The sequence below is a fragment of the Strongylocentrotus purpuratus genome, unplaced genomic scaffold, assembly GCF_000002235.5.
Source record: "Strongylocentrotus purpuratus isolate Spur 01 unplaced genomic scaffold, Spur_5.0 spur5_scaffold_2, whole genome shotgun sequence".
In the NCBI taxonomy this organism is placed as follows: Eukaryota; Metazoa; Echinodermata; class Echinoidea; order Camarodonta; family Strongylocentrotidae; genus Strongylocentrotus; species Strongylocentrotus purpuratus.
This window is the reverse complement of record NW_022145605.1, coordinates 38,208,409-38,233,766: the sequence shown is the minus strand read 5'-3', so window position 1 is coordinate 38,233,766 and position 25,358 is coordinate 38,208,409. Positions and strand designations below refer to the sequence as shown.

Below are 25,358 nucleotides of genomic sequence, written 5' to 3'. Positions count from 1 at the left end.
ATTAACATAAGAAAAATAGGATCATGGGGGACCAACAGGCACCAATTAGGCATTGTTTGCTATATAGATGGCGCAAGTAGCTATAAGTTGTGCAGTGGGTCTTTAATTACTTTAATGACAAGATTTATTTCAAAATAATTGTTTTTTTTTCATATTTCATTTCGTTTTTATTTTTCATTTCCAACAACATACAATATGTTTACAATGTATACAAAACATGGCTGAGGACATATTGATATGTCCCTAACCATGATTCTGACATTTTGGTTTGATACAGGTTCAGCAGCTTTGCAGAGCACCCTTACGAGACTCTCTTCTCCTCCATCTTCCTGCGAAAAGCAGATGCTGAATCTTATGTCGCTGGCTTCAAACGCTACCACGACCCGACGGGGCGTGCAGCCACGAGGTCAACGACAAGAAACGAGGGCCCAAGTAGGGGCGAGACCAGGAACCAGTCTTTCGGCACGAGGAGAGGAAGGAGAGAGGAGCAGACTCAGAAGCAGCCTGCTTCTCTGACCACCATGGCTGAGGATATCAAAGAACCAGTGAGGTAAGACTAGAAAGTGGTTGAAGGTTCATTTTGATGAGATTAATTTTTTGTACAGAGTCTTCCTAAAACATTTTTAATCAGACTGAAAACTCACTTGCTCATGTAGTATGTATAGCACAACATTTATGAGCTCTTGCAGCACAGTAGAATATATCCACATACCAGTAGTTATTGCGCTTTACAAATGAATATATTATATTATTTTATATTATGTATTACTTCATTTCATGCCATTTGTTTTACTTTGCCTAAGATTCATGAAAATTTTGCTTCTTTCGGCCATCAATAGTTTGATAATTATAGTACCAGGAAAATGGTAAAGGTGTCTTTATCTCAAATACCAATTTAATTGGCTTAGCATATCATTTGAATGTAATATATACAAATAAGAGAATCATATTTCTGATCAATATTTATTTGCACTATATTTATTAGTTGAAGTGTTACTGAGGTGTGATTCTTTCCTTTTATTTAATTTTTGTTGCAAGGAATTCCTGGGAGAGGGATCTAGCAAGGTTGAATATTCTGAAAGGAGACGCTTCTACAATCGTCAATATTCTGCTTCTCATAGTACTCATGGATAGGTAAGTCTTTCCATGATTTCATTCTGAAAGATGAAATGACTGCAGCAAAATGCTGAATTTAAGACTGTATATCCAGGTTTATCTATCAAAATCAAGATCACCAAGATTTCTCTATTCTCCTCTAAAATATAAGAACCTGGACATTCCCTGAAATATGTTGATGGAATTTATTTACCAAGTTTCATCGGTTTTTGTAACTCTGCAGAGAAGGTCCAGTGGAGACTGGGGTGTACTTAAACTGTATACTTTTCTTTCTTTCTACTAGAAACAAATACAAGACAGAAGAGTTGGTTGACCTCTATCGCTTCCTACGCAGTACAGCTAGTCAGTTCCATGTGGCGTGTTCTCTGAATGCACTGCTTCGCTTGTATGTACGGCAAAAGGTTAGTATATACTCTGCAACCTCAAAGACGTTCCCAGTGACACTACTTTTCATTTCTGCATTTTGGTTTTCGTGCAGTAAATATTAAGGTTCTATATGACAGATGCTGAAATACATGCTATGTGATCAAGTTAATGTTTTTTAATGAATCCATAACTTACATGTAGGCCCATTACCATACCTATTCTTAAACCCATCCTAAAATCTGTTTACAGCCCAAACCATATCCTTTATGTATTTTTTACTAAATAATTAAGCCTGGAATCTATTGCACTGAGGGAAATATTTGAACACAAACTACTTGGCATTTTGCATTATTTCTCTGTCACTGTGGCAAGTATTGAAACCTTTTGACAAAAAACAGCTAAAATTGTTTATTGAAAGAATTGCAGTAAATTTTAACCTATAAAATTCTGAAAATTGCAACTAATGATATAGTATCAGTCCTATTGATAGATTCAGGAGAGAGGTATTTGTTTATTTGTTGTCAGTTCTTTCTTACAATTGTTGAGGATACAGACGCATTGTCTAATAGCTAGTCAAGAGTATGTGACTTTTCATATTCATTCCAGGAGAGCAATAACCAAGAGATGGGTACAAAGCTCTTCATGCAATACAAGAAGAGTCTCCTTACAGTACTGGATCCCACATTGTAAGTATTATGAATGACCAAGCTCTTGTTTGGCTTTTTAAAAGGGATCTTAGCATTCCATTATCAATTACGTGAACTGGTAACATGTCACACTTTGGTGATTTATGTAGTAAAACAAGAAATAAATGGAACTGTACATGAATTAAGTCAAGTCCAAGATAAGTACTAGAGTGCGTTGATCATCCCTTTTCTGGCCTAGAACGCACCCATAGTTATCTAACCCAATGGTACACAGAAATTGACTGGAAAAGTATCTATTTCACCTGATTTTTGGACATCCCACAACTGTATTCAATGTAGTTGATGATGATTTCTGTTGACTGTTCTTGTAAATTGTAGTATAGACATGTAATGGATACAGTTAGTATTTACCTACGACTAGCCCATCAACTCTCCATTTATTATTGCTGAGTAACTCATATTTCATTATTAATTGTTATGATATGTGAAACTAAGTATTTTATTTTTGAAATACATTTGAAAAAATAATAAACAAATAAAACAACAATGACAACAACAACAACAATAAATCTTTGGGACGTTTAATTCTGGTCAAACAGTAAGCCAGCGTGGTGTTTTGCAATATTTATTGTTTGTAAAGAAAAAAAATGCCCATCGTGATATTATGTACAAAGTGTAATTTGCTGAAGAGTATTTCTATTTTTAAATTTGTGCTTTGCCTAGGAAATATCATAACTGCCTAATTTTTGTCATATTTTATCAGACATGAGAGATGCTCCGATCAGGTAGCAGCATATAACTTCCTCAAGCTCAAACTAGATAGAATGACCAGAGTACAGAGAGATGACAAAGGGTCAAAGGTCACAATCATTCCACTGGAGGTTCAGGTAAGATATACACCATATAAAAATCATAGAGGAGTAATTTCAAATAAAATCCATACTACATTATCTTTCGGATCGATTGTTCCTCATTTATTTTCAAAAGTTGATATTTATGTGTAATGTTGCTAAGTAAATGCTTTGCAAATGGCATTTTAAAACAAACCTTGGTTGAAAAAAAGCTAAAAAGATTTAAATATATATTTTCTTTATGAAAATTATGGTTCCCAATGATTTGCTAATGTAAGAAAAAAAAAACCCTAGACTGCTGGTGTAAATTTATTTTCACAAGATATTTGCATTAAAATGTATATATTTTGTAAAGCTTATCACATCTTCTAAGTGTAGAAATGAAGACTTTATTTTATTTTTGTTTATGCTTGTATACCAGACTGTTGTCCAGTTGGTGGAATTGGACCTCATCTGTCTGTCCATCCAACTTGGTCTAAATGAAGATGCCCTGGCCTACCTCAAACATCTCAACATCAAGGTACAGTCAAGACCAGGTCCCAATCCTAATTACATCTAATACTGATGTTGCTGTCATATCAAAATCCATGTAGATATATGGCATAAAAGCAATAATAAAACATAATTTCACCTTTTTAATATAGTAAACGTTTTGCCTCGATCTGTTTAACTTACGCCTGTAAGGTTGAGATAGAAGTTAAAATTGTTTGCAATTGTAGTAATGGAAGAGTTCAACATATATGAAACAAGTGTGCTTGTATTTCTTTTGGGGGGGGGTGTGGTCATCTTTGGCATGATTTACATACATTTTCATACAGATTTCATAATATTTCTTAAAAAGCGTTAGCATTGAAGTTGAAAAGGGTGAATGTGTTAACCCTCCCTTTGGCTCTTTTAGGAAGCCTAACAAAATGCAGTGACACGAACAGACACATCTGGAACGCAAAATCGCATAATTGTTTAAAATCGTAATTTCATCACACAGAGGGAGAACCGTATTGGAGCTGGTAAATACACTGATGTACTTTCTTGATTAGTCCAGATGTTGCCTGAGCTTTCATTTATATATATCCACAAAAAATAAAAGTATTGTGACTTTTGCGTTCTGGGTGCGTCTTTTTGCGTCACTACATTCCACCAAGCTACTTTGAATCAAATTAAACATATTTTTGTGATTTTAGTCTGATACTTCTTTTCACATGAGACTTTCAGTGATGATTCTTTATTGATATTTGCTTTCCAGAAATTGCTCTCTGATTACAGAGAGAAGTACCCAGACAGCGTGCCCCGCCCTCAGACTAGAGAGAAGAGCGTGCCTCATGAAGATAACAACAAAAAGAAGGTAAAGAATAATTCATGATAACCAGCATGTGTCTGAGATATGGATTTGATGGAGGGAAATGCAAGAAATAGTGGAGAAACTAGTGATAAAGAAAGAAACTGAAGAGAGGGAAAGAGAGAGATGAGATAAAAGTGAGATATAATGCATTTATATTTAGTACCATTTAAATGCTATGAATCGTCATCATCACCATCATCATCATCATAATCATCATCTTCACCACCATCATCACCATCATCATCACCACCAAGTTTGGAAGCGCTTAGTGATTCTAATAAGCGCTATATAAAAACTGAGTATTATGATTATTATTATTATCATCATCATCATCTCCATCATCACCATCATAATAATCATCAGTAAAAGCTTAAATCTGTGTCTCATTTGTACCTTTATGATCAGGGAACGAAGGTTGTGCCACGTAAACCACCAGTCATCCTGAAACATGGTGTAGAGGCTAACTCCATCAGTCAACAGAGGAATTTTTGTGAGTACTTTACCAATATTTTCTCCATATTAATATTCACCAAGTCTCTCAATGGATAATCTTTATCTAAATATTTGCCATGCTGTCAGAAGTATATAGTTACATATTCCTGAGTTTGACCAATAAGGAATGTTTCAGGAGTGTATTTCTTCAATTAATATTTAATTTTCTGTTTAATTGAAATACAAGAAAGAATACAAGACTAAGATTCATTTCATGCCCTTTTATAAGGAATTGATTAGGAGAGTAAATATGTAATGATGACACATTTCATTCCTGTTTTATAAGGAATATGTTAGGTATATTAGTATATTGGAGTATTTGTATTATTAATCTTGTACCTGGTTTCCACTACGATTCAAATACAAGGAAGAAAATATGAAAGGAAGTGTCACTTTATGCATCGATCCTCTGCTTAAATATACCAATCAACAGTTACTTCTACTTCTACGACGATACTCAGCAGGATCCATAAGTCAGGATGTAGTGCTGAGGAATAAACAATCTAGTTCTTGGTCTAGATACTTGGTGGAAGCGCTCCCTTGAAGCCCTCCAGTGAAGTAACGTCAAGGGTGATCTTTGAAAGTGCATTCCACGCAGTTACTGTCCGAGGGAAAAATGAGTTCTGGTAGAGCTGGGTGCGGGATGGGATAGCCAGCAACTTCTTAGTAACGGAATATAGGTGGAGACATATTTGACACACCATTACATATTCATCTTGTTGTTTTAAACATATGCTTAGTGTAAGGAGAACAAGTAAGGAATGCCAACCATACCACTTGTCTTTTATTTATGTTACTGTAGTTGTGAATGTGGAGTGGTCTGTTCAGTCCAGTATGCATCCTGTTGTCATGGCAACTGAAGGAGTGCTGATGCAGGTAAGTACAGTATCTAGCTTTCAATGTCTCCAATAGAGGAAGTTTAGCAAACATTGCATTCAATTTGTGCAGCTTGTCTCACTTATTGTGAAAGTGTATGTGTTAGTTAATTAATTATTTGATTGAATTTCAGTTTCTTATCAACATTAATTACAACATTTTTTACATTTTTGTTTTAAAGTTATTTTTGTTTTAATTTAGTAATGAGTACAGTACATAGAGAGAGGATATAATCTGTGAAGCAAAGCTTGTGCTGAAAACACCAAGAACAATTACAGGCACTTTATATGTGAATACGTTTCTTTGCATTTTAGCAAAGAAATCTAGGGTTAAAGAGAAAATGCAGTAGATTGTGACAAAAAATAAGAAAGTTAAGCATAGGAAGAGAAGGTAAATTAAAAGTACAGGTAAATAGGTTAAAAGTTTATTATTTTGAGTATTGTTGTATTTTAGATGTCAATGAATTATTATGTCACATGTTTACAATGACAACATTAAAGGTTATGGCAGTAGCCTTATTATTTTGCATTATCCAAATGCTATCCTTGTAGTATCTGATAGATATAAGGATGGATCAAGTTTGGCGAGGCTATCTCATGGATCTGATCAACGGAGATCATCTCCCACCAAACCCCTACCCTAGACTGATCACCATGCTCAGACAGGCTGCATTCAAGTGAGTTATAGGATTCATTGTTAGGGCTAAGGTGAGAGTTGGGATAAAGTGTAGGCTCAGGCTTAAGGTTAGAAAAATAGCATTAGAGTGAGTTTAACAATTCATTATAAGGCTTTAGGGTTATGATTTACATTGTAGGGCTAGGGTTAGGGTTAAAAAAGCAACTTCTGAAGGGAGTTTTATTATTCATTGTTTGGGCTAGGTTTAGGGTTATAGGCTTAAGGTTAGAAGGTCTGCATTCGAGTGAGTTAAATGATTCATTGTTAGGGCTAGGGTTAGGGTAAGGGTTAGGCTTAAGGTTAGAAAATTACATTTATCTGCTCATGCACAGATATTATCTATGAGCTATCATATTGCTGGAAGCTAGGTTCACCAATTTTTGTTGACATTTTATAGTGGTACATTTGATTGAAGGAAACTTATTCAAAGAGGGATAATATGCATGCTTTATCAACTACATGTAGGATGGAACTATGGAGAGAATCAGACGCCAAACTCCAAGCCAGACTGCTTCATCGCCAGTCAAGACTAGTCGACCGAGCCAACTATGTCTACACCCTGGAGGAGTGCAGTGGGTTTGGACTGTCCTCTGCGGTGTCTGCCATCTTGGCACAGAGCTTCAAGAAGCTGTCTGTCTTAGCTAACCTGATGGCAAACCAAGATGTTGTTACTCACAAGGGACAGTATCAGGTATCCATGAAATATTTTGCTTTGATTCTTGGACAACTGTCTTTACATTACTAACAACTTCTTGGACATTTACAACCATGCAACCCTCCTAGGAATTACCCTTAACAAAAGCTTCTGAAGTAGTTTATTCGAGAGATAATTGGTGTTATCATTTAAAGCACCACTGCACTACTTATAGCTACTTGCACCCTCTATATAGCAGTCAATGCCCAATCGGTGACCATTGGTCCCCCATAATCCCCTTTTTCTTATGTTAATTGAGAGCTGATTTGATGAGATAACCACATGTTAGTGACCAAGCAGGGAGGTCTAATCCCTCCTGGCCAACTAGTGCAGAGGGGCTTTAAGAGATGTCCCTGTGCTGTCGGCCATAATGGCACCGAGCTTTAAGAAACTGACAGCCCTAGCTAACCTGATGGCTAACCTAATGGCTATAACTAAGATGTCGTTAGCCACGAAGGACAGTACCAGGTGTACAAAATAGTCCCTTTGATCCTAGGACATTTACCCCCTTTCAGTTCAAGCTAACATGAATACCTTTTCCCTTATCATTTTTCCCATCTACATATCCATGTTTATCTCAAGGTTTCTCTCAAATCTTTATTAATGACCTACCCCCTCTTTGATGTTCTGTGTATTTGCAGTTGTCCTGTGGTCAAGCGATAAGTGGTCATTCCCCCCTCTATGGTCGAGTAATGCCTTATCTGCCCTTTCTGGAGCTCCATGAGCATTACTACATACGAGGACCCATCAGTGGAGACAAGGGAGCCATTGAACTCTTTGCAAAATTAGGTATGGAGCTGGCATTATTTATTGTAATGATAGATGAAATAACACCCCAAACATGTACCAAGTAGCACGTATAGCCCAATTAGTGACAAGTAGCAAATTAGTACATGAGGTGGTGTGGCAAAAATTATGGCACCAAAACCAGTTATGGATGACCCAGACTGTAGAGAGGACCCAGAGGCTTCATTCTCTTGCCTAAAGAAACCCCCTAATACCTTTGGACATTGAGAATCACTGAAAGGAACAAATCCCATAAGGGCAAATCATAATGAAGAATATACATTTGAATCATATATATTTGGTCTTTCAAAGACAGTAGACTCAAGTTTGAGACCAAGACCAAGACTGTAATACATCAGTCCTAAGTAACCTAGTCCTGGTAGTAGAATATAAAGCCTTAGGTCTTCTGGAACTAGCCAACAATCAACTACATACCCCATGGCACTTGGGGGAAAAGATAATCACAATCATCACCTCAAAAAAGAAGGGCTTTATAGATTATGATCGTTGTATCTGAGCATATTCATGAACTAAACATACCAGTAATTTCAAGTGCTATGCTTGCAAGTGGAGCCCCCTCTCATGAGCAGTTCTTGATATTGCAGCATATGACCATATGGCAGACCTTTGCAGCACCGACAAGTACATCATCCTGGGTCTGTTTGTAGACCATAGACCAATCCTGGACCAGGACCGGTTGGAGGAGGACCAAGCTGGGGCTGAGAAGGTCATAGTAGAAGCCGCTTCTCAGAAGAAACTAATATATGTGAAGGTAATAAAACTGACAAATTACTTGTGTAAAATATTAACAGAATTAGTATAACTTGAAGATTCTGACTTGCATTTTGAACATCCAGTGGGTTGAAATACAAATTGGTGATACCAATCAGTTAAAATTGGAGAGTTCATCCAATCCTAATCATGGACAGAATGTGTTTGAGTTGTGATTTAACTAATCAAATTACAAAAAGGAATAACATTTAATGTAGCTTTTTATTTTCCAATTTGTAATGTGAATGTAAAATGCATTGTCCTTTTTTGTATGAAGTGATCAGACTTTATTTTGTCCCATTGCAGGTAAGGTAATTGCAATATAAAGAACGATTTTGTAAGATTTGTTCCTGCTTATAACTTTCACATATTGTCAAGATGGGTTTTTCTGTGTCATATTGAGTTTTCTGTATTTTTGTTGTTGTCCCATATTGCAGGTAATGAAATTGCAATATACAGAATGATCTTAACGAGTGAACTTTTCTGTAGTACATTATACTTTCTTTGTTGCTTTGATCATTATGATTTTTATTTTTATTTCCACCCATGCCCAGCTATACTATGCAGTAGGATGGAGGTATGTGGAGATACACAAGTACTACATGATGCACTATCTCTATGTAGACCATGCTGAAGATAAGTGAGTTGTAGCTGTATGTTGACTTCTGAGTTCTATAATTCACATAGCGGCTTAATACAGGCCCTAGGCCCACTTTGTTCCAGTACACAACAGGGGTTCAGATAAAATTAAGCTGATGTCTATCTACATCCTTTTTCTTTGATCCTTTCACCCCAAGGAGTACCAATTAATTTTTGAACATTTTTTAATAAAATTAATTAGGTAAAATTATTGTAGACATCAATATGAATTATTTAATTTAGCTCTTTAATCAATAACATTGTAGGTCATGTCTTCGGCTTTTCATTGCATGAAATCTGACAAAGATTTACTGAAGTCATCGGATGTGTTTGTACATATAATAGGCTGTTAAACAAAATTACTCAATGTATTTAGACATATCATTTAAAAAAAGAAAATAATCTTATTATGTATTGAATCAGGTGGACAATTCAGTTGTAATACTGAACTACTGCATACTTCCAGGAAAGTAACTCTGTATATAATGTATGTACTCATTTAATTCTTGTTTTCTTTTTCAGACACCAAGCATACTTCCAAGACAATCCGATCTACCTGTACCAGAATGTCTTCTTATCCTTAGATGAGGTTAGTCCAACGTATTTTTTTCATTTGATGTTTGTCTCCCTTCCCCCCCCCCCCCCCCTCTTTAAAAAGGATTGTTGTCTAAAAAAAAAAAATCTTCCAATTTTTGTCTCGCCTGCATAGCAAAAAAGCGAGACATAGGCGCCGCTTTTCCGGTGATGGCTGCGGCGGCGGCGTCAACCACATCGAAAACTTAACCTAAGGTTAAGTTTTTGAACTTTTTATATCATTTTGAAAGTATAAGTTTTTAGTCAATGAAACTTGGACTATAGGGTCATCAAGTATCCCTAATCACCTGAGTATAATTTCAGGTCACAAAGTCAAGGTCAAAGGTCATTTCAGGTCAACAGACTTGGACTATGTTGTGGCATCATCATCAAAAACTTTACCATAAGGTTAAGTTTTTAGGTTTTTCTCTGCTTTCTGTTACTGAACTCCTTGTATATGACAGAAGCCATTTTATTGTTGTGTCATTCAGGCAGTGAACCACTACCAGCAATGTGGAGCCTCAACAATGGGGAATCCCCTCAGCGCATCCAACATGGCCGCCGTCGGTCGATCCATTGACGACTCTATCAGGACTGCCTTGCAGCAGCAGAACTTGATACAGGTTCACATGCTACTCTTGACCAAGGCTCTCATCAATAAGGTTCGATTCTAAAAAAATTTGTCTTGTTCCAGGTAGGAGGGCTCTAAAGAGAACTTTGTTGAATTTTTAAAGTTTAGTTTTGTTATTAAAGGACAGAGAAAAAACGATGCAGTATATGACTGATCACTACTCCATGCAAACAATGTACCAATACTTAGTGATATGTTGTTTAGATGTAGTTAAAGACACTTTAGGATGCATTTATATATATCTGCTAACATTCACAAGTAGAGCCTCCAGTATCAATGAATTCAGAATAAGTTCACACTTGCGATGAAAAAAATGTTCACAAAAATAATTTGTTTAGCTTTTACTTTCAATTCAAATGATTTTATTTCTCATGCAAAACAGAATACAATGAGTAAGTATATTACAAAAATGTACAATGAAACGTCAAACAGAATAGTAATAGCACGAGAAAAGAGAAACTAACTAGAAGCAGAGCTTGTTGAAGTATTAGTTCCTCAGATGCTGTTTGACAATATATCTTGAACAAAGTATTCTAAATCTTTTCCACAGAATGCAGACTATCTCTGCGATACATGGAGGATGCTGCACAGCGTGGCCTTTCAGCTGGAGTACATCATCGCTCTCATCCAATCCTTGATCAACATCATCCGCTACGTCCTGCAGCATCCCAAGACCATTGAAACCACGGCATACCTGGAGGAGATAGCTGCTGCCAAGGCCAAGGCAAAGAAAGGAACCACTGTACCTACTAAAACAGTGAGTACCTTGTAGAAGTAATCCTGATGGCAGCTTATCATACACCTAAGGCCTAAAATAAAAACTTGTTGTATTGCCCTTTGGGTGCCAAAACATGGGTCGGTCAGTCGGAAAAGTTTTTTTTTTTAACTTTTTTTTTGTCGCCCTCTCTGGGCCGATATTTTCAGATTTGATTTTTTTTTTTTCTTTTTCCCGCCCTCTTTTAGCTGATATTTCTCGGTGTTTAGTGCTTTAATACATGTGCTTCAGTGTCATCATTCCATTGATATTTTTTGCACCTCATAATTATCCATGGTTTGCACGAGTCAGAATTTTGGAATAATTTGATTTCATGCATTTATATCCCATTTAAACAAACAAAATACATATATTTGTATTCATTAATAAAAATTTTTTTTTTTAAACGGTTTAATTAAAATAATAAAATGCTGACCGTAGATTTTCAGATTTTTGGGTCAGGCGCAAAGGGCAATACAACAAGTTTTTATTTTAGGCCTAAACTGGGATGTTCGTGCAACTTGCCGGCAAAGTGACAGTGCATGAAATTATTCAAAACAGTGAACAATGTCTATTATTTACAATAAAACGGTGGATGTGCAAGTAAAAACCGAGACGTGGAGTCGACAAAACAGGAGGAGGCGACGCTCTGATAATGGGTAGAGTCAACTTAGTTGTTGAATATGCTGATTAAATCCCTTTCATGATCATCAAAGGTTCTGCAACTCATGTACTGCACTGCAATGATCACTCCATAGTGAATTTTCTACTAAATTCAACCCGTAGCCCCAAACTAGCCAAACCCTACACCTAACCTAAACCCAATTTGCAACCCTTACCCTATATTTTTGACAAAATAAAGCCTATATTAATTTCAAATGGAACAAATGTTAATGGACTATTATCTTATTTTTTGTCAGAGTAAGTTTTAGTGTACTTAAATGTGTGGATATTGGCAGACTTTAGGTTCTTGTACAGGACTTAGTCCATCTAGAGAAGGCTGATGCATGTACAATCTCGAAAGAAATGCTAAACCCTGATCCCCTCCTTACGAGTTCCTGAGGTTTTTTGGGGGGACACCCCTTTCTTTCATTTATTTGTATTACTAACTCATATGTATGTATTACTCTGTTATCATGAATTTATGCATGACATACCGGTAATGTTGATTTTTTTTATTTTTTTTATAGTACATATTGGAAGAAATAAATGAGAGCTAAATGCTCTCTCAATCAATATAAAATCAATATATAAAGAGCTGCCATGAAATGAGGCTGACAAACTTATAACCCAAACCTTTATATGCAGCAATCTGGCGAGCAATACAGGGGCCAAGAAATTCCATTTCCTTTTCTCTCTCCTAGTTTCCAGTGCGAGAGTCCATCCTGGGTTACATGGTGACTGCTTTCCGTGAGAAGGTGGAGGAGGTGTTGAGTGAACCCTGTAGCTTGGTACCCCTGTACCTACCGAGGGTGATTGGTGACAAGCTGAAGGAGGTTGTAGAGCGGCACCCTCAGACAGAGGAGCTCTCCCTCATCATTGAGAAACAGGTATGTTAAAGCCCATCTGTACTAGTGTACAGGAGGGATTAGACCACCCTGCAAGGTCACTGGACAGGTGGTTATCTCATCAAATCAGCTCTCAATTAACATTAGAAAAAGAGGCTCATGGGGGACCAACAGGCACTGATTAGGCATTGTTTGCTAGAGGGCGCAAGTAGCTATAAGTAGTGCAGTGGGGCTTTAACCTAAACTAATTCCAATCACAAGCCACCTCCTAACCCTTATGTCGCTGATGAAATATAGCCTAGAGGAAATTTTGCCTAAGTGAATATTAGGTTATGAAAAATCTCAAGTCAACAGCCCTTTAACTAGTATCAGAGTACATGATGTTTTGGTATTGAGAGAAACATAGTTGTCTTAGCAGTTGAGTATTCTAGAAATGAGTTTGTTATGATTGAAACCTTATCATGCTGATCATAACATAAATCCTGATCTACGAACACGTAGTGCCTTGGAAAGACTTTTTAGATCCCCTGATCTCATAAAATCAACATGTAAGTAAATAGAAGTAAATATTGTCTGTTTGGAGCCAGAAGGGCAGTAACTCATATACTTTAAAGGGATCCGGTAACTTTCTCATGATGCAATGATAATTATAAACCTTTAGGTCAGTCAGGAACCCCATGACTATTACAAGCCGATCGCCTGTCTGATTATCAAGATATTTATGATTGGAGTTACAAATTTTGAAAACTGTTCACCTGACGGTTTTCATAACACTACAGTCTATCAGGTAAAACGAGTATGGTAAAACCGGTCACTCAAAGATTTTTACTTTTTATGCCTCCGTTACGAAGTAGCCGGAGGCATTATGTTTTCGGGTTGTCCGTCCGTCCGTCCGTACGTCCGTACGTCCGTCCGTCCGTACGTCCCGTTCTCGTGATCGCGTTATCTGAAGAATCGATTGATGGATTCCTGCCAAACTTTGGTCATGTATGTTACTTGCAGAGCCGATGAACTGATTAGATTTTGGGGTCACGAGGTCAAAGGTCAAAGGTCACAGGGCTCATTATGTATGCAAAAACAGCTCATGATCGCGTTATCTGAAGAACCGATTGATGGATTCCTGCCAAACTTTGGTCTTGTATGTATCTTGCAGAGCCGATGAACTGATTAGATTTTGGGGTCACAAGGTCAAAGGTCACAGGTCACAGGGCTCATTAGGTATGCAAAAAGAGCTCGTGATCGCATTATCTCAAGAACCGATCGATGGATTCCTGCCAAACTTTGGTCATGTATGTATCTTGCAGAGCCGATGAACTGAATAGATTTTGGGGTCACGAGGTCAAAGGTCAAAGGTCACAGGGCTAATTATGTATGCAAAAATAGCTTGTGATCGCATTCTCATTAGAACAGATTGATGGATTCCTGCCAAATTTTGATCATGTATGTATCTTACAGAGCCAATGAACTGAGTAGATTCATGGGTCATGAGGTCATGAGGTCAAAGGTCATGGGCTCATTATGTATCCAAAAATAACTTGTGAACGCATTCTCATTAGAACTGACAGATGGATTACTATTTAACTCAGGACATCTTGCAGAGCCAATGAACTGAGTAGATTTTAGGGTCATCAGGTCAAAGATCAAAGGGTCATATATGTATATGAGAAATTGCTTGTAATCACGATATTCTGAGAACCTCTTAATGGATTACAATTGAACTTGAATTTGAAAAATTTCTTCTGTTTTGGTTTGTAAAATTGCTCTATGACGGAGGCATCATTTTCGACTGCGCGCAGTCGAAGTTCCATCTAGTTTGAGGCACTTCTTGATTATTTTGAAGCGCAATTTTTTTAGGGCTTCAATATTACACCATATCACGGACACTGATAACACATAGGGCCGTGTATCTCAGATTAAACATTGTTAAACGATCCCTTTAATAGAGAGTTAAAATCCTTCTGACATTATGACATGTAATAATAATAATAGCACACATTTTTAATGCGCCTGACGCTTTGTTAATAGGCGCAGCACATATTATTACCCCGGTCATCGAATTCAGGCTCACCCGCAACACAATGTATGCACATTTTCCACTCCCTGGGGAGCATTTCAGCCAGTCGCCATTTTACAAGCACCACTTGCTAATCCAGCCACATTAACTTTCGCATCCTACCGGGTACCCATTTAACACCTGGGTGGAGAGTGGCAAATGTAGATCAATGTTTTTCCAAAGGACATTAAGTAAACATGCATGACCCCGTTTGATTATTAACCCTTACTGTACTGGGCTATTTCGAGCACTCTCTGACTGGGGGGGGGGGGGGGGGGGGGCCTGGGAGGCCCCCCCCCCCCCCCTATGATCTCGGCCGTCGAATGTCCGATGAACGCGAACATTTGCACGTTTGTAGATATTTACGTAAGGAACAAGATGGTATAATTAGTTTTTTCCTAATATGCAAATTTTATAGCCTAATTAATTATGCAAAATGCTAATTTTATGCATTTTACAGAAAACTCTACATATTTGTCCGTAGACTTGTGAAGAATCTTGAAAATGTATTGAATAAATGTTTCCTTCACCTCTAATTCATGAGGTTTCATTATTTTTATGATTTTTGAAAATGCATAGGTTAATTTGCATAAATTATGAATATGCATTCATGAATATAAAATCTGGAAATATATATAGGGAACTAGAATCATTACAAAAATTGTCAGACTCCACTTTTTTAATGTTAATTGAAACCCATTATTCATATGAAACTTCTTTTCTAACACAAAATAGTTATTTGATGTAATTAATAATGATAATTTATGCAAATTTGATGCGATTTTCAACTATTTATTTTCTTATGTATTTTATTGTTTTTTATTTCTTATTATATCTATTGTTTTATTTCTGATGTATTCTTTTGTTCTGAAATACATCAAGTTACTTTGAGAAACATATATAAGCAATTTTATATCAATTCATATCTTCACATTTCTGCTTGTACATGAATATATGCAATTATAGCACTTTTTTGATGACATGCGCATACTAATTGTTATGTAACACCTTACAGGTATATCCGATTTCGACGAAAATGGTTTCAAAATGTGCGTAAGACTTGAGGGAAAAAAGTCATGAAATGACAATTCAAAATTCCAAGCGGTTGCGGCGCGATCTCCGAAAATGTCGGAGTACAGTAAGGGTTAAATCTTATATCATGGTTTCTTTGTCTCTTTCACTCTCCTAGACGAGTGTACGCTTGAATGAGATACAGTGTCTACTTCTTCCAGTCAAGGCAGCAATAGAGGCGGATATCCACCAAGCGTGCAGTAAAGTGCAAGAGGCTCTTCAACATTTCAAGATGGGAAGTTGATACTGCTGGTGCGAGACAAATCTGTGAGATGCTATTAAGATTTATGCTCAGAAGTTAGACTGCATAATTCTAATTCCCGAATGTGTGATGCATTGATGATTTCATATGAAACGAAGCAAATTGTAGGATTTTGTTTATAAATTGATAATTGATGCACTAGTTTCAAGACTTTCATATCTCGAAATGTTCGATAAAATCACAAGTACGTGTTATTTTGTCTGCTGAGAATTTGCAAAGTAATAGCTTATACGGTAACATAGAATTAATGACCTCATGGCTTGCAGCAGATATTTCAGAGCTAGTGATAGACACAGAATATGTCTGCAGTTTATCATTCGTTACATGGTTTTGCCCACTCTTTTTATGTCCCTCTCTCTCTCTCCAAGTGCCATATTGATTGACTTTGGTGATCATGCTGCGACACAACTCTTGGTTCCTAGCCTTCTCTTTTAGCACCACTCCCAATTCTTTCACTCCTCTCTCTTCATCCCTGCCATAAGTCCCAACAGATTAAACTTATTTAGAGTCAGATAACATCCATAAATTTGAACATCAGTAAACTAACTTAATGTTCAGAATGTCAATTGAGATTTCTCTTTATAAATGTTTTTCTAGAATACAAACCCACATGAATTCAACCCAAACAAAGGACATACAAGTGATCTGTTTATTGTCACCCTGTTGTTGACATTTTTATTTCATGTCATATATACAACTGTTGCATATACAGATGAGTAAAAAATAAAATAAAAAAGTAAGACATACAAATGTGTTGTTGTACACAATACTGATATGGAACAAAAACGAGAACAAAAACCCCCTAACAAACCATATTTAAGTACAAGTCCATACTACACATACATTAGGCATAAATAGTAATTTATGACTGAAATCCAAAAAAGAAAAAACATTAATTATGATTTAATTTAATTAAAAGACTCTTAGTCAATATCTTTCTTCTTTTTTTTTTAATTCATACTGGAACGCTTTAATCTTTACACTGTAATCTAATCCTAATGTCCTCCTCCGCCTATTTCGGGACTTTCTATTCACTAGCCTCGAGTCTTTTTAATTCACTGTACGTTTAGCACGACTGATATCTTTGATCATACTTAATTTCACAATTGTACTATGTTTGAATTTGACCACCTGGAGAGTTTCATAACTACAATACTACAATACCTGATGTTTCCTGTCAAACTTTTAATTTAATAATTTGTATACATGTTTTATATATTGGTGGTTTATACACGCCATGAGGATCTCTACATTTTAAAGCTAATCAAAAGAAGGCTCATTACACATGTTTTTCACCTCATCTTTCTTGATATATTCCTCTTACTTACCCTTCCTTTCTTTTCCTTTCATTCTTCTCTCACCTTTTGTTGATTCTTGCTCCTTGCTCATATTCCTCAAGTCATCCTTTCTTTCTCTCCATACTCATTGAATTTTGATATAGAGTTTTTAATATGATATTTTTATATATATATTATGTCATAGTCCTAAGACTATTGTACTTTTAACTTGTAAATACATGTACTTTTCAATTGTATTCCAATGGCAATTCAGTTGTAAGACTGCGACGATGGAATTTGTTCAATAAAACCTTTCTATCTATCTATCTGATCATCTAATGTATTGGAATGTACCTCCCTTCTGAAATAATTTTTGTTTTCCAAGTTTCTCCTTGGGTGAAGGGATATTTATTTTCAATCTTTAATTTAATTGGTAATTTGCTGGACATTATTTGGACTTAGCAACTTTATATGAATAAATCAGGTTGCCATTTTATCAGTTTGACATTGCCAATACCAATTTGTATGTATACTGTGTGTTTTCATGATAAAACTATTGATCTGTTCTGTAGTGCAATACTAGAAGTGCCATATTGAAAAATAAATCAATAAAAATACAATGACCTAGCAAAAATATAGTTCCTACAATACCTTCTGAATATTCATTTCAATGTTTTAACCACAGACGTGTAAAATGTATTTTGTTTATAATTACTTGTATAAATGTACATATGTATAGATATTTGATTTGATTTGATTTATTGGTATACATGTATAGTGTAAAAAATATATATATTTTGGTATCACAGTATCGTTCGATAGTGTGGCTTTGATTTACTTCTATTTTTTAATTTCTTCTGAGGTAGAGAGATTATAAATTTTGCTCTTTATTAAATGAATTCTTTGAAATAACTACCAGTAACTTATATTTATACATGAACATGTATTTTTTACCATGTAGATGTACCTTTGGGTTAATTTTGAGGTTTATATGTGTGTTATGTGTATCACATAAATTGATAACTTTAAAGCTTTAAAATCCCCTAGAATGAGCTACAAGTATTTTGTACACAAAAGACCTAAACTATGGTCTGAAAATAAATTGCCAGGGCCAGATTTCAGGCTTTTGCCTGAAAACAGGAGTCCCTGCTTTTTCAATCTATCTTTTAAACAAGTACAATGAACCATTATCTGATCCATAAATATGTTGAATACTAACCAGCTTTTAACACCGACTGTACACATAAAACATTCAAGAAAACAATTTAAAAGAAGATAGAGTAGGACGTTTGTGAAATACATGATAAGATATGCAAGTAATATCCACACCAAAAGTACATAGCACTTAGTTGGTTTCCGTGAGATATACATTCATTTAAGTAATTAAGGCAGTACTTGAAATGAGTTAAGATTAATGATGTAATGTTGGCCTTTACCATGACATTGAGAGAAGAAAAAAAGTTTGCCCTAGGCTGCACAAGCTTTACAGACAAAACATCTACAGTTCTGCAAGTTCTTATCTTATTTTGTGAAATACTGTGTGCCAAGTCTCACTACGAATGCATCAAACTAATCATTTAATATTTCCCTTATCTAGGATCTACTCTTTCTATCTTCAACATACATGCAGAAGAATCTGAATAATGACTTCGGTGCGTGCCTGTCCTGACTAGCAAGGTCCATGATAGATGACCATTTAACTGTTTGATCTGGGTCAAGTTACAAATATCTGAACCAATCACAAGTATATCAATAGCAATTTTACAATGGCCTATCTGTTATGACACACTTGCGACTTAGTTAGAAATTCACTGATCCGAAGCAATCCTAAATCTTCATAGCATGGAGCCAAGATGAGATCACTTTATCAAATGCTGCAGTTTGCGACTACATTCCACTCGACTAAACCGCCCCTCCTTTTACTCACGAAACCATGTAATCCTTACGATGTCTACAGTAGGATTCTGCATAGAAAATAGCGCATGTTTCATAAATGTTCAGAAAAATGTAAAAATGAGAGCAATATTGCAACATCTTCCAGTTAGTAATAGGCCATTTTTACAAGATCTCTAGTTGCTTATGGGTTAAGGGAGATAAAATGCAGACTATTCCTAATTATTCAAAACCCTATATCTTGGAATCACGGACATCGATGACCAGGTCTTCGTTGTCGTCGTGAGTTGATGAGGTAGATGGTTGAGGAAGAGGGATGCGATGGTGAGATGTGGAAGGGCCCTGGGAGCCAGAGGAGTGTTTGTCCGAGGTGTCCCTGAAATGCAGGAGAAGAAGAGTGTTTAATGACCCTACAAATGGAGAACAATTGCCATGCAATGCTTTAGAATAGTTAAACTGTGAATGTATAAATAACCCAACTTCAACGGATAAAGAGCCTGTACAATAAAGGAGGAAAGTTGGTTCTTGATACATATCCTTCTTTAATGTAACCTCAATATAAGCACTCTCATCTAGCAATCAGTGAATATCACCAATAATTACTACTGTACACATCGATTACGTTAGTGATTCCCAATATATGACTAATTATACTGACACTGCATGCCTATCATATCACAAAATGACCACTTCATTGATTTAATATATTCATCTATGTCATACACTGATTACTAATCAAATCTGTGACTTCGGCTGATGTAATCAAACAAATAACGAAGGAACATGGACCTTTTAGCTTTCAATCCATTCATATCACACTCACTTCTTGGATTTCTTCTTGCTTCTCTCTTGATTAACCTTATCCTGTGCTGCGGCAGCGGTCAGCGCGTTGAGGTCCATATGAGGCATCTCTCCTCCCAGCCCCATGGGTCCTCCCCCAAGACCCATCCCCAGGAGACCAGGCAGGGAGTAAGGTGACGGCTGAGGGGGCAGGTGGTGGTGCTGCATGCTCCTGTCGAAGGCGCGGGGGTCGAAGACATGGGCCATGTTGGCGAGGGGGAGGCCCATCCCTACGGTGGGGGAGAGGAGGGCAGGGTGGGGGAGCTGGTGGTGTGGGGATAGGAGGGAGAGGGGGGACTGGAGTGGGGGTTGGTGCTGCTGCTGCTGTTGGTCCGGGCCTGTAGTCGGCATACCTGTTGAATTTGTTGACAGACAAAAACGATAGATGTAACTTTAAATGTATTAAGACTTTTTCATGAAAGACCTGTACTAACATTTCATACTAGTACAATAGCACTTAACATTGTTCTGTAGTTTCGAAAACGTTCATGCTAACATGTTATCACTTATTCTCAACATACATGTGCATATGTATCATGTTTACAATGTGATCAGTCAATGTTTCCTTGTTGAACCGATCCATTCTGAATCTACTTGAAATGAAACGTAAGAAATAGGGCCTGAGTGAGAGAAGGAGGTCGATCATTGCGTACCTGGCATTTGCATTCCTGGTTGATGTGTGATCGGGAGTCCTTCAGAGGCTTTACGAATGAGCTCTGCCAAGTGCTGGAGAGAGAAAAGGAGTTATAAAAAAAGATACAATAATAACAATAGTATTAATAATAATATGTCTTGTTTCCCAGGGTAGCCTCATCAGTGTAAATACTGTTCCCCCTGAGGGCCTGCAATCATATATTATCACCCCGGCTTTAGCCAAGCTACCATGAAATGGTGCTCAAGCATTTAAGAAATTTCATAGACAGGGCTCAACACTATTTAACAGGAGCCCATGATCCAAAATCTCAGTCCAGACTCCAAAACTTTTGAAGTTTTTACATAGGACTATAAATGGATTCAATTCTGTAAAAAATTGAATCTTCACCCCCTTTCAAAAATTTAGTGTGGAGCCCTTAAAACATATGCATTTACCAAGCCAACTTGACCACAGGGGGGTGGGAGTTAAAGTGTAGATTCCTACATGAATACATGAATGGGTGGTCTTGACTTACCGGTAGTTGCTGATGAAGAGAAGGAGGTAAGGTGCGAAGGTCATGAGGTAGAGGATCTCTGCTGGCTCCTAGGACCGGTGTACCCATAAGTTTCTTGGTTGGTTTCTTCTTGGCTCGTCTCTTCTTCTTCACGACCTTCTTCTCCTGCTCCTGTTTCAATCAATCAATGCATGGAAAAAATATTTAAACAATTTGGGGGCTACTTTTCAAGCTTGCTTGCATGAAAATAACACTATTTAATTTGTTTTGCATTGAACTCTATGCAAATTTTGGGGGGCTCTTTTTGACATTTCCGGGGCGAATTTGCCTCGAGCCCCGTTTATTTTTCCCCTGAATCAATGGGGTGTAATGCCAGTGAGTAGGGCTGCATGATATTAATGTCAGCAACGCAATAGAAGGGGGTAGCCAAATTATCTGGCCCTACAAATAAACTAATCTTCAAACGGTTCAATGCTGTTTGTCCCTTACTGATCAAGATGTATTTATTTTGGGTAAAACATTTTTCAAAGAAAAGAGAACAAACAATACAACAAAGGATTTTAAAAAAATATATTCACCAGTTCCCAAGAATATCTGAGGGACAAGAACAGATTAAAGCAGACTGCATTGTTGGTAGTATATGGCGCATATGTATTGTATGTTGGCAAGAAGTCTGCAGTAGTCCAACGTTTGGTCCACTTGTGGACCATAGTTCATAAGTGTTGATACTTCACCTTGGACTATCTAGATGCCTCAAGAAAAAGCATGTTTTCACTAAATCCATAGCTTTGACCAACAGCGATGGCTTATATCTTCAAAGGCTACAAAACGACACACCTTTTTGGTCTCCTTACAACTATCTTCTGAGGAGAGGGTAGAACCTGAATCCGTACCAGGATCAATAACCCTTTCATACTGCAGCAGTCTGTCTAGGAGAAAGTTCTTGTCTCTAGAGATTCAATGACTACAAAATGACATACCTTTTTGGTCTCCTTACAACTATCTTCTGAGGAGAGGGTAGAATCTGAATCGGTACCAGGATCAATAACCCTTTCATACTGCAGCAGTCTGTCTAGAAGAAAGTTCTTGTCTCTAGAGATCTTCAGGAGCTTTCTCTGAGCTCTTCTCAGCTCCTCCTGGAAACACTCTTGCTCCTATCAGCAGAATAAACAAACAATTGGAAGAAAAAAATGAATACAAATTACAAAATCATAAAATACTTACGGTAATGTTCATTGTACTCCATAGTATTCAAGTCATGTTTACTCCTTATCAATTATCGTAAATGAAGACGATACATTTAAATCCCCTCTGCACTAGTTTGGACAGGAGGGATTAGACCTCCCTGCATGGTCACTGGCAGGTGGCTATCTCGTCAAATCAGCTCTCAATTAACATAAGAAAAAGGGGTTCATGGGGGACCAATGGTCACCGCTTGGGCATTATTTGCTATATAGAGGGCGCAAGTAGCTATAAGTAGTGCAGTGGGGCTTTAAGTAAAGGATTTACAAATGGCAAACTTTAAGCATTAACTAAGTTTATAGACTTAAGAAATGACAAGTTTTAGCATTAATAAATACAGTTTCATGTAATTCAACTCCATTTGTACTGTAGCTCCCTTTTTTTTCAACTTTTTTTATAAGTACAAATCAAAATTTGCCTTATTTGACACATCTCTTATTGTTTAAAACTAAGTCTGGACAATTCTTCCCCTCCCTAACCTTCTATCTCACTTATTCCTTTTTCACTAATATTTGTTAGAGGGTGTCCCCCCTGTGTTCCCCATACTCTATTGAGATATTTAGATAGATGTGTGCATTAGACAGTCATCGCACAACAAATGAACAGACACTTACATAAATGAGGAATCTCATTTTCCGCTTGAGAGAGCGATACTTCTCCTTGAAGTTCACTTCTTCTGGTTGCACTGCCATGGGCTGTTCACCTGAAAGGATTCATGAAAATATCATAGCATAATATTGAAAGAATCCACAATTGCTATGCAACAGAACTGGAGAGGTCAACAGAGCCGGCATGAGCCATGACCACTCGTGGGGAAAACAAATTGTGTGCAGTTTTGTCAATATCGCCTTTATATTGGTTGCTGTAAAATTCTAATCTCGGTTGCAAGCCAAAGGTAACTAGAAATCTATGGCTATGCCAAAATATCTGGCAAAATTTAGAGGACAAATTTTTCATTTTTATGAAAAATTAGATCTAGTATCTGATCTTTAGTTTTTAAAAAGAAGAAATAGAATTCCTTTAACTGATTCTCTTTCCTTGATCTACTTGTACCATCCCGAAAGTGGGGTGCGGGCGTGCATGTGTGTTCAGTTAGCAACTGTCTAGATCTAGAGTCTAATCTTAGTTTACAGTCGTTAACTGAACACACGCGCGCGCCCACACCCCTCCGTCAGTACGGTATGCAATTGTATTGTGCTGCAGTTTGCCGTGAATCCCATGAGAAAGTGCATGTAATAAATCTTCGTTTTTAGAAAAAATACTCTGAAAAAGATAAGAAAATTGACACATAGACTAGTCTAGGTCTAACTTAGTCTAGACTAACAGGTAACAAACATATCGACTTTTAAATCATGACCTTTATTTGGACATTTGATGAATATTTAATTCCTCTTGGGTATGTTTTAACAGGGTATCTCCACGTCGGAGTCACGGGTCAAATTTTGGCTAGACTTCTGAACTAGCGTCCACATCCGCACATAAAATAAAAACATATGACCGAAAATTCCACACCAAAACATCTCCATTCATTCAACCGTAGGCCTAGGCCTACACATTAGTATAGCCTACTCGGTCTGGAACAATACACCTTACAATCATGATTCACATCTAAGATCATTAGTATTCATTATGCACTCGTAATCCAAGCACGTACCTGGCATTCTGAACCTTTTCTTTTCGCAATTAATTGATTCTATGGATTTCTTGGAACATAAAACCCCGTTTTCATCGAAGCTTTATCTTCGGATTTCTTCTGTTTACCGACGAGTATACTTCCGGTAGCTAGACTGCGCGACAAGGCGTTTTGACCAGAAAGAAATTTAAAAATAAAAAATAAAATCTAACAGAAAACTTAAAACATATTTATTACATAAATCTTATTATTTAATGCTAAGTCTACTGTAAAGGCACATTTAATAGGCAATCACGTTGCAGGTCGTAAAATTATATCAACTAAAACTATTTTCAAGTTTTTTCAAGTTGTTATTAATTGTTCCACATTTTACAAAAAAATTAGACATAACATATGAAATCAAACATTATACAATACATGTAGTATAATGATGAGCATGTCTCAATGATTCTCAATTCATATAATAATTTAAGTAGAACATGTGAGGAACCTATTAAAAAGCAGTGCTCGTATATTTATAGGTTCCTGGAAAAATAAGTACTGTGGATAAAAAATGAATCAGCAATTAATAATAAGAAACAACACATTCACTTTTTACGTAGGAAAGTTACGATGCATTATTTATCACTCTGAAACCACTCATTTATTCATAAGGGTAAAACAGAACTGTTGAACACCGGCGTATTAATGTATGGGGTCATGAATTTGGTTCAAATGAACGGGAAGCATGATTTTACAATATTCAATGTCGTTGTCGCGGTTGAAATCGAGTCCAAAGTGATGAAATTGTAAATAATAAACTCTTTATGTTGTATAGCTCCCTCTCAAGACTGATATTACTTTAGCTTTGAAAAAATATTTCTTGACCACAATCGACCAAATTGATATTCCCATTTGGAATTTAGATATCAGAACTGCATGGTCTGAGATTTTCATGGTCGCAGCTACCATGGAATGGTCTTAGGCACTATCTGAAATATTTGAAATTTACCGGGAGCACCAGTAAAATTTTGATTATTCCATTTCTCAAAAGCAGAAGCGTTTCAGGGGTTAAATTTTCTAGTGCTTATAATACATCCACAGGGCCATCCAAATATATCAAACATTTAAAGAATTAGGCCTATAGGCCTACTATCCAACCAATTTCCAAATTTTACCAAAACTTTGCATTACTTTTAATCGAGGGCCGAAAGTGATGTGGATCTTGTGCTTCACTGTTCC

The 25,358-nt window shown here is 36.7% G+C and overlaps 2 protein-coding genes across 5 annotated transcripts in view; one reads left to right on the top strand and one right to left on the bottom strand.

Moving 5' to 3' along the window:
* Nucleotides 1-17,174, top strand: part of LOC589172 — a 26,274-nt gene extending 9,100 nt beyond the window's left edge. For both annotated transcript variants that reach the window (XM_030992364.1, XM_030992365.1), the window contains exons 10-28: nucleotides 278-550; nucleotides 1,039-1,134; nucleotides 1,400-1,517; nucleotides 2,089-2,168; nucleotides 2,893-3,016; nucleotides 3,402-3,500; nucleotides 4,224-4,322; nucleotides 4,725-4,809; nucleotides 5,614-5,687; nucleotides 6,239-6,363; nucleotides 6,828-7,053; nucleotides 7,698-7,845; nucleotides 8,448-8,614; nucleotides 9,168-9,253; nucleotides 9,775-9,841; nucleotides 10,317-10,487; nucleotides 11,007-11,213; nucleotides 12,575-12,760; nucleotides 15,961-17,174. In XM_030992364.1, coding sequence (XP_030848224.1) covers nucleotides 278-550; nucleotides 1,039-1,134; nucleotides 1,400-1,517; nucleotides 2,089-2,168; nucleotides 2,893-3,016; nucleotides 3,402-3,500; nucleotides 4,224-4,322; nucleotides 4,725-4,809; nucleotides 5,614-5,687; nucleotides 6,239-6,363; nucleotides 6,828-7,053; nucleotides 7,698-7,845; nucleotides 8,448-8,614; nucleotides 9,168-9,253; nucleotides 9,775-9,841; nucleotides 10,317-10,487; nucleotides 11,007-11,213; nucleotides 12,575-12,760; nucleotides 15,961-16,086 — 2,557 coding nt within the window. In that variant the 3' untranslated portion in view covers nucleotides 16,087-17,174. The remainder of the gene's footprint in view (nucleotides 1-277; nucleotides 551-1,038; nucleotides 1,135-1,399; nucleotides 1,518-2,088; nucleotides 2,169-2,892; nucleotides 3,017-3,401; nucleotides 3,501-4,223; nucleotides 4,323-4,724; nucleotides 4,810-5,613; nucleotides 5,688-6,238; nucleotides 6,364-6,827; nucleotides 7,054-7,697; nucleotides 7,846-8,447; nucleotides 8,615-9,167; nucleotides 9,254-9,774; nucleotides 9,842-10,316; nucleotides 10,488-11,006; nucleotides 11,214-12,574; nucleotides 12,761-15,960) is intronic.
* Nucleotides 17,055-25,358, bottom strand: LOC589150 (INO80 complex subunit E). Of its 3 annotated transcripts, none has more exons than XM_788801.5 (7): nucleotides 24,159-24,289; nucleotides 23,119-23,207; nucleotides 22,243-22,416; nucleotides 21,284-21,433; nucleotides 20,768-20,840; nucleotides 20,098-20,467; nucleotides 17,055-19,650 (listed from the first exon to the last, which is right to left on the bottom strand). In XM_788801.5, the coding sequence occupies exons 1-7, from the start codon at nucleotides 24,163-24,165 to the stop codon at nucleotides 19,509-19,511; spliced, it is 1,005 nt and encodes a 334-aa protein (XP_793894.4). In that variant the 5' UTR covers nucleotides 24,166-24,289; the 3' UTR covers nucleotides 17,055-19,508. The 3 variants fall into 3 exon arrangements, with proteins under 3 accessions (XP_793894.4, XP_030848226.1, XP_030848227.1); XM_030992366.1 differs by lacking the exon at nucleotides 24,159-24,289 and adding an exon at nucleotides 25,311-25,358 and having other exon boundaries at nucleotides 19,251-19,650; XM_030992367.1 differs by lacking the exon at nucleotides 24,159-24,289 and adding an exon at nucleotides 23,862-24,045 and having other exon boundaries at nucleotides 19,251-19,650.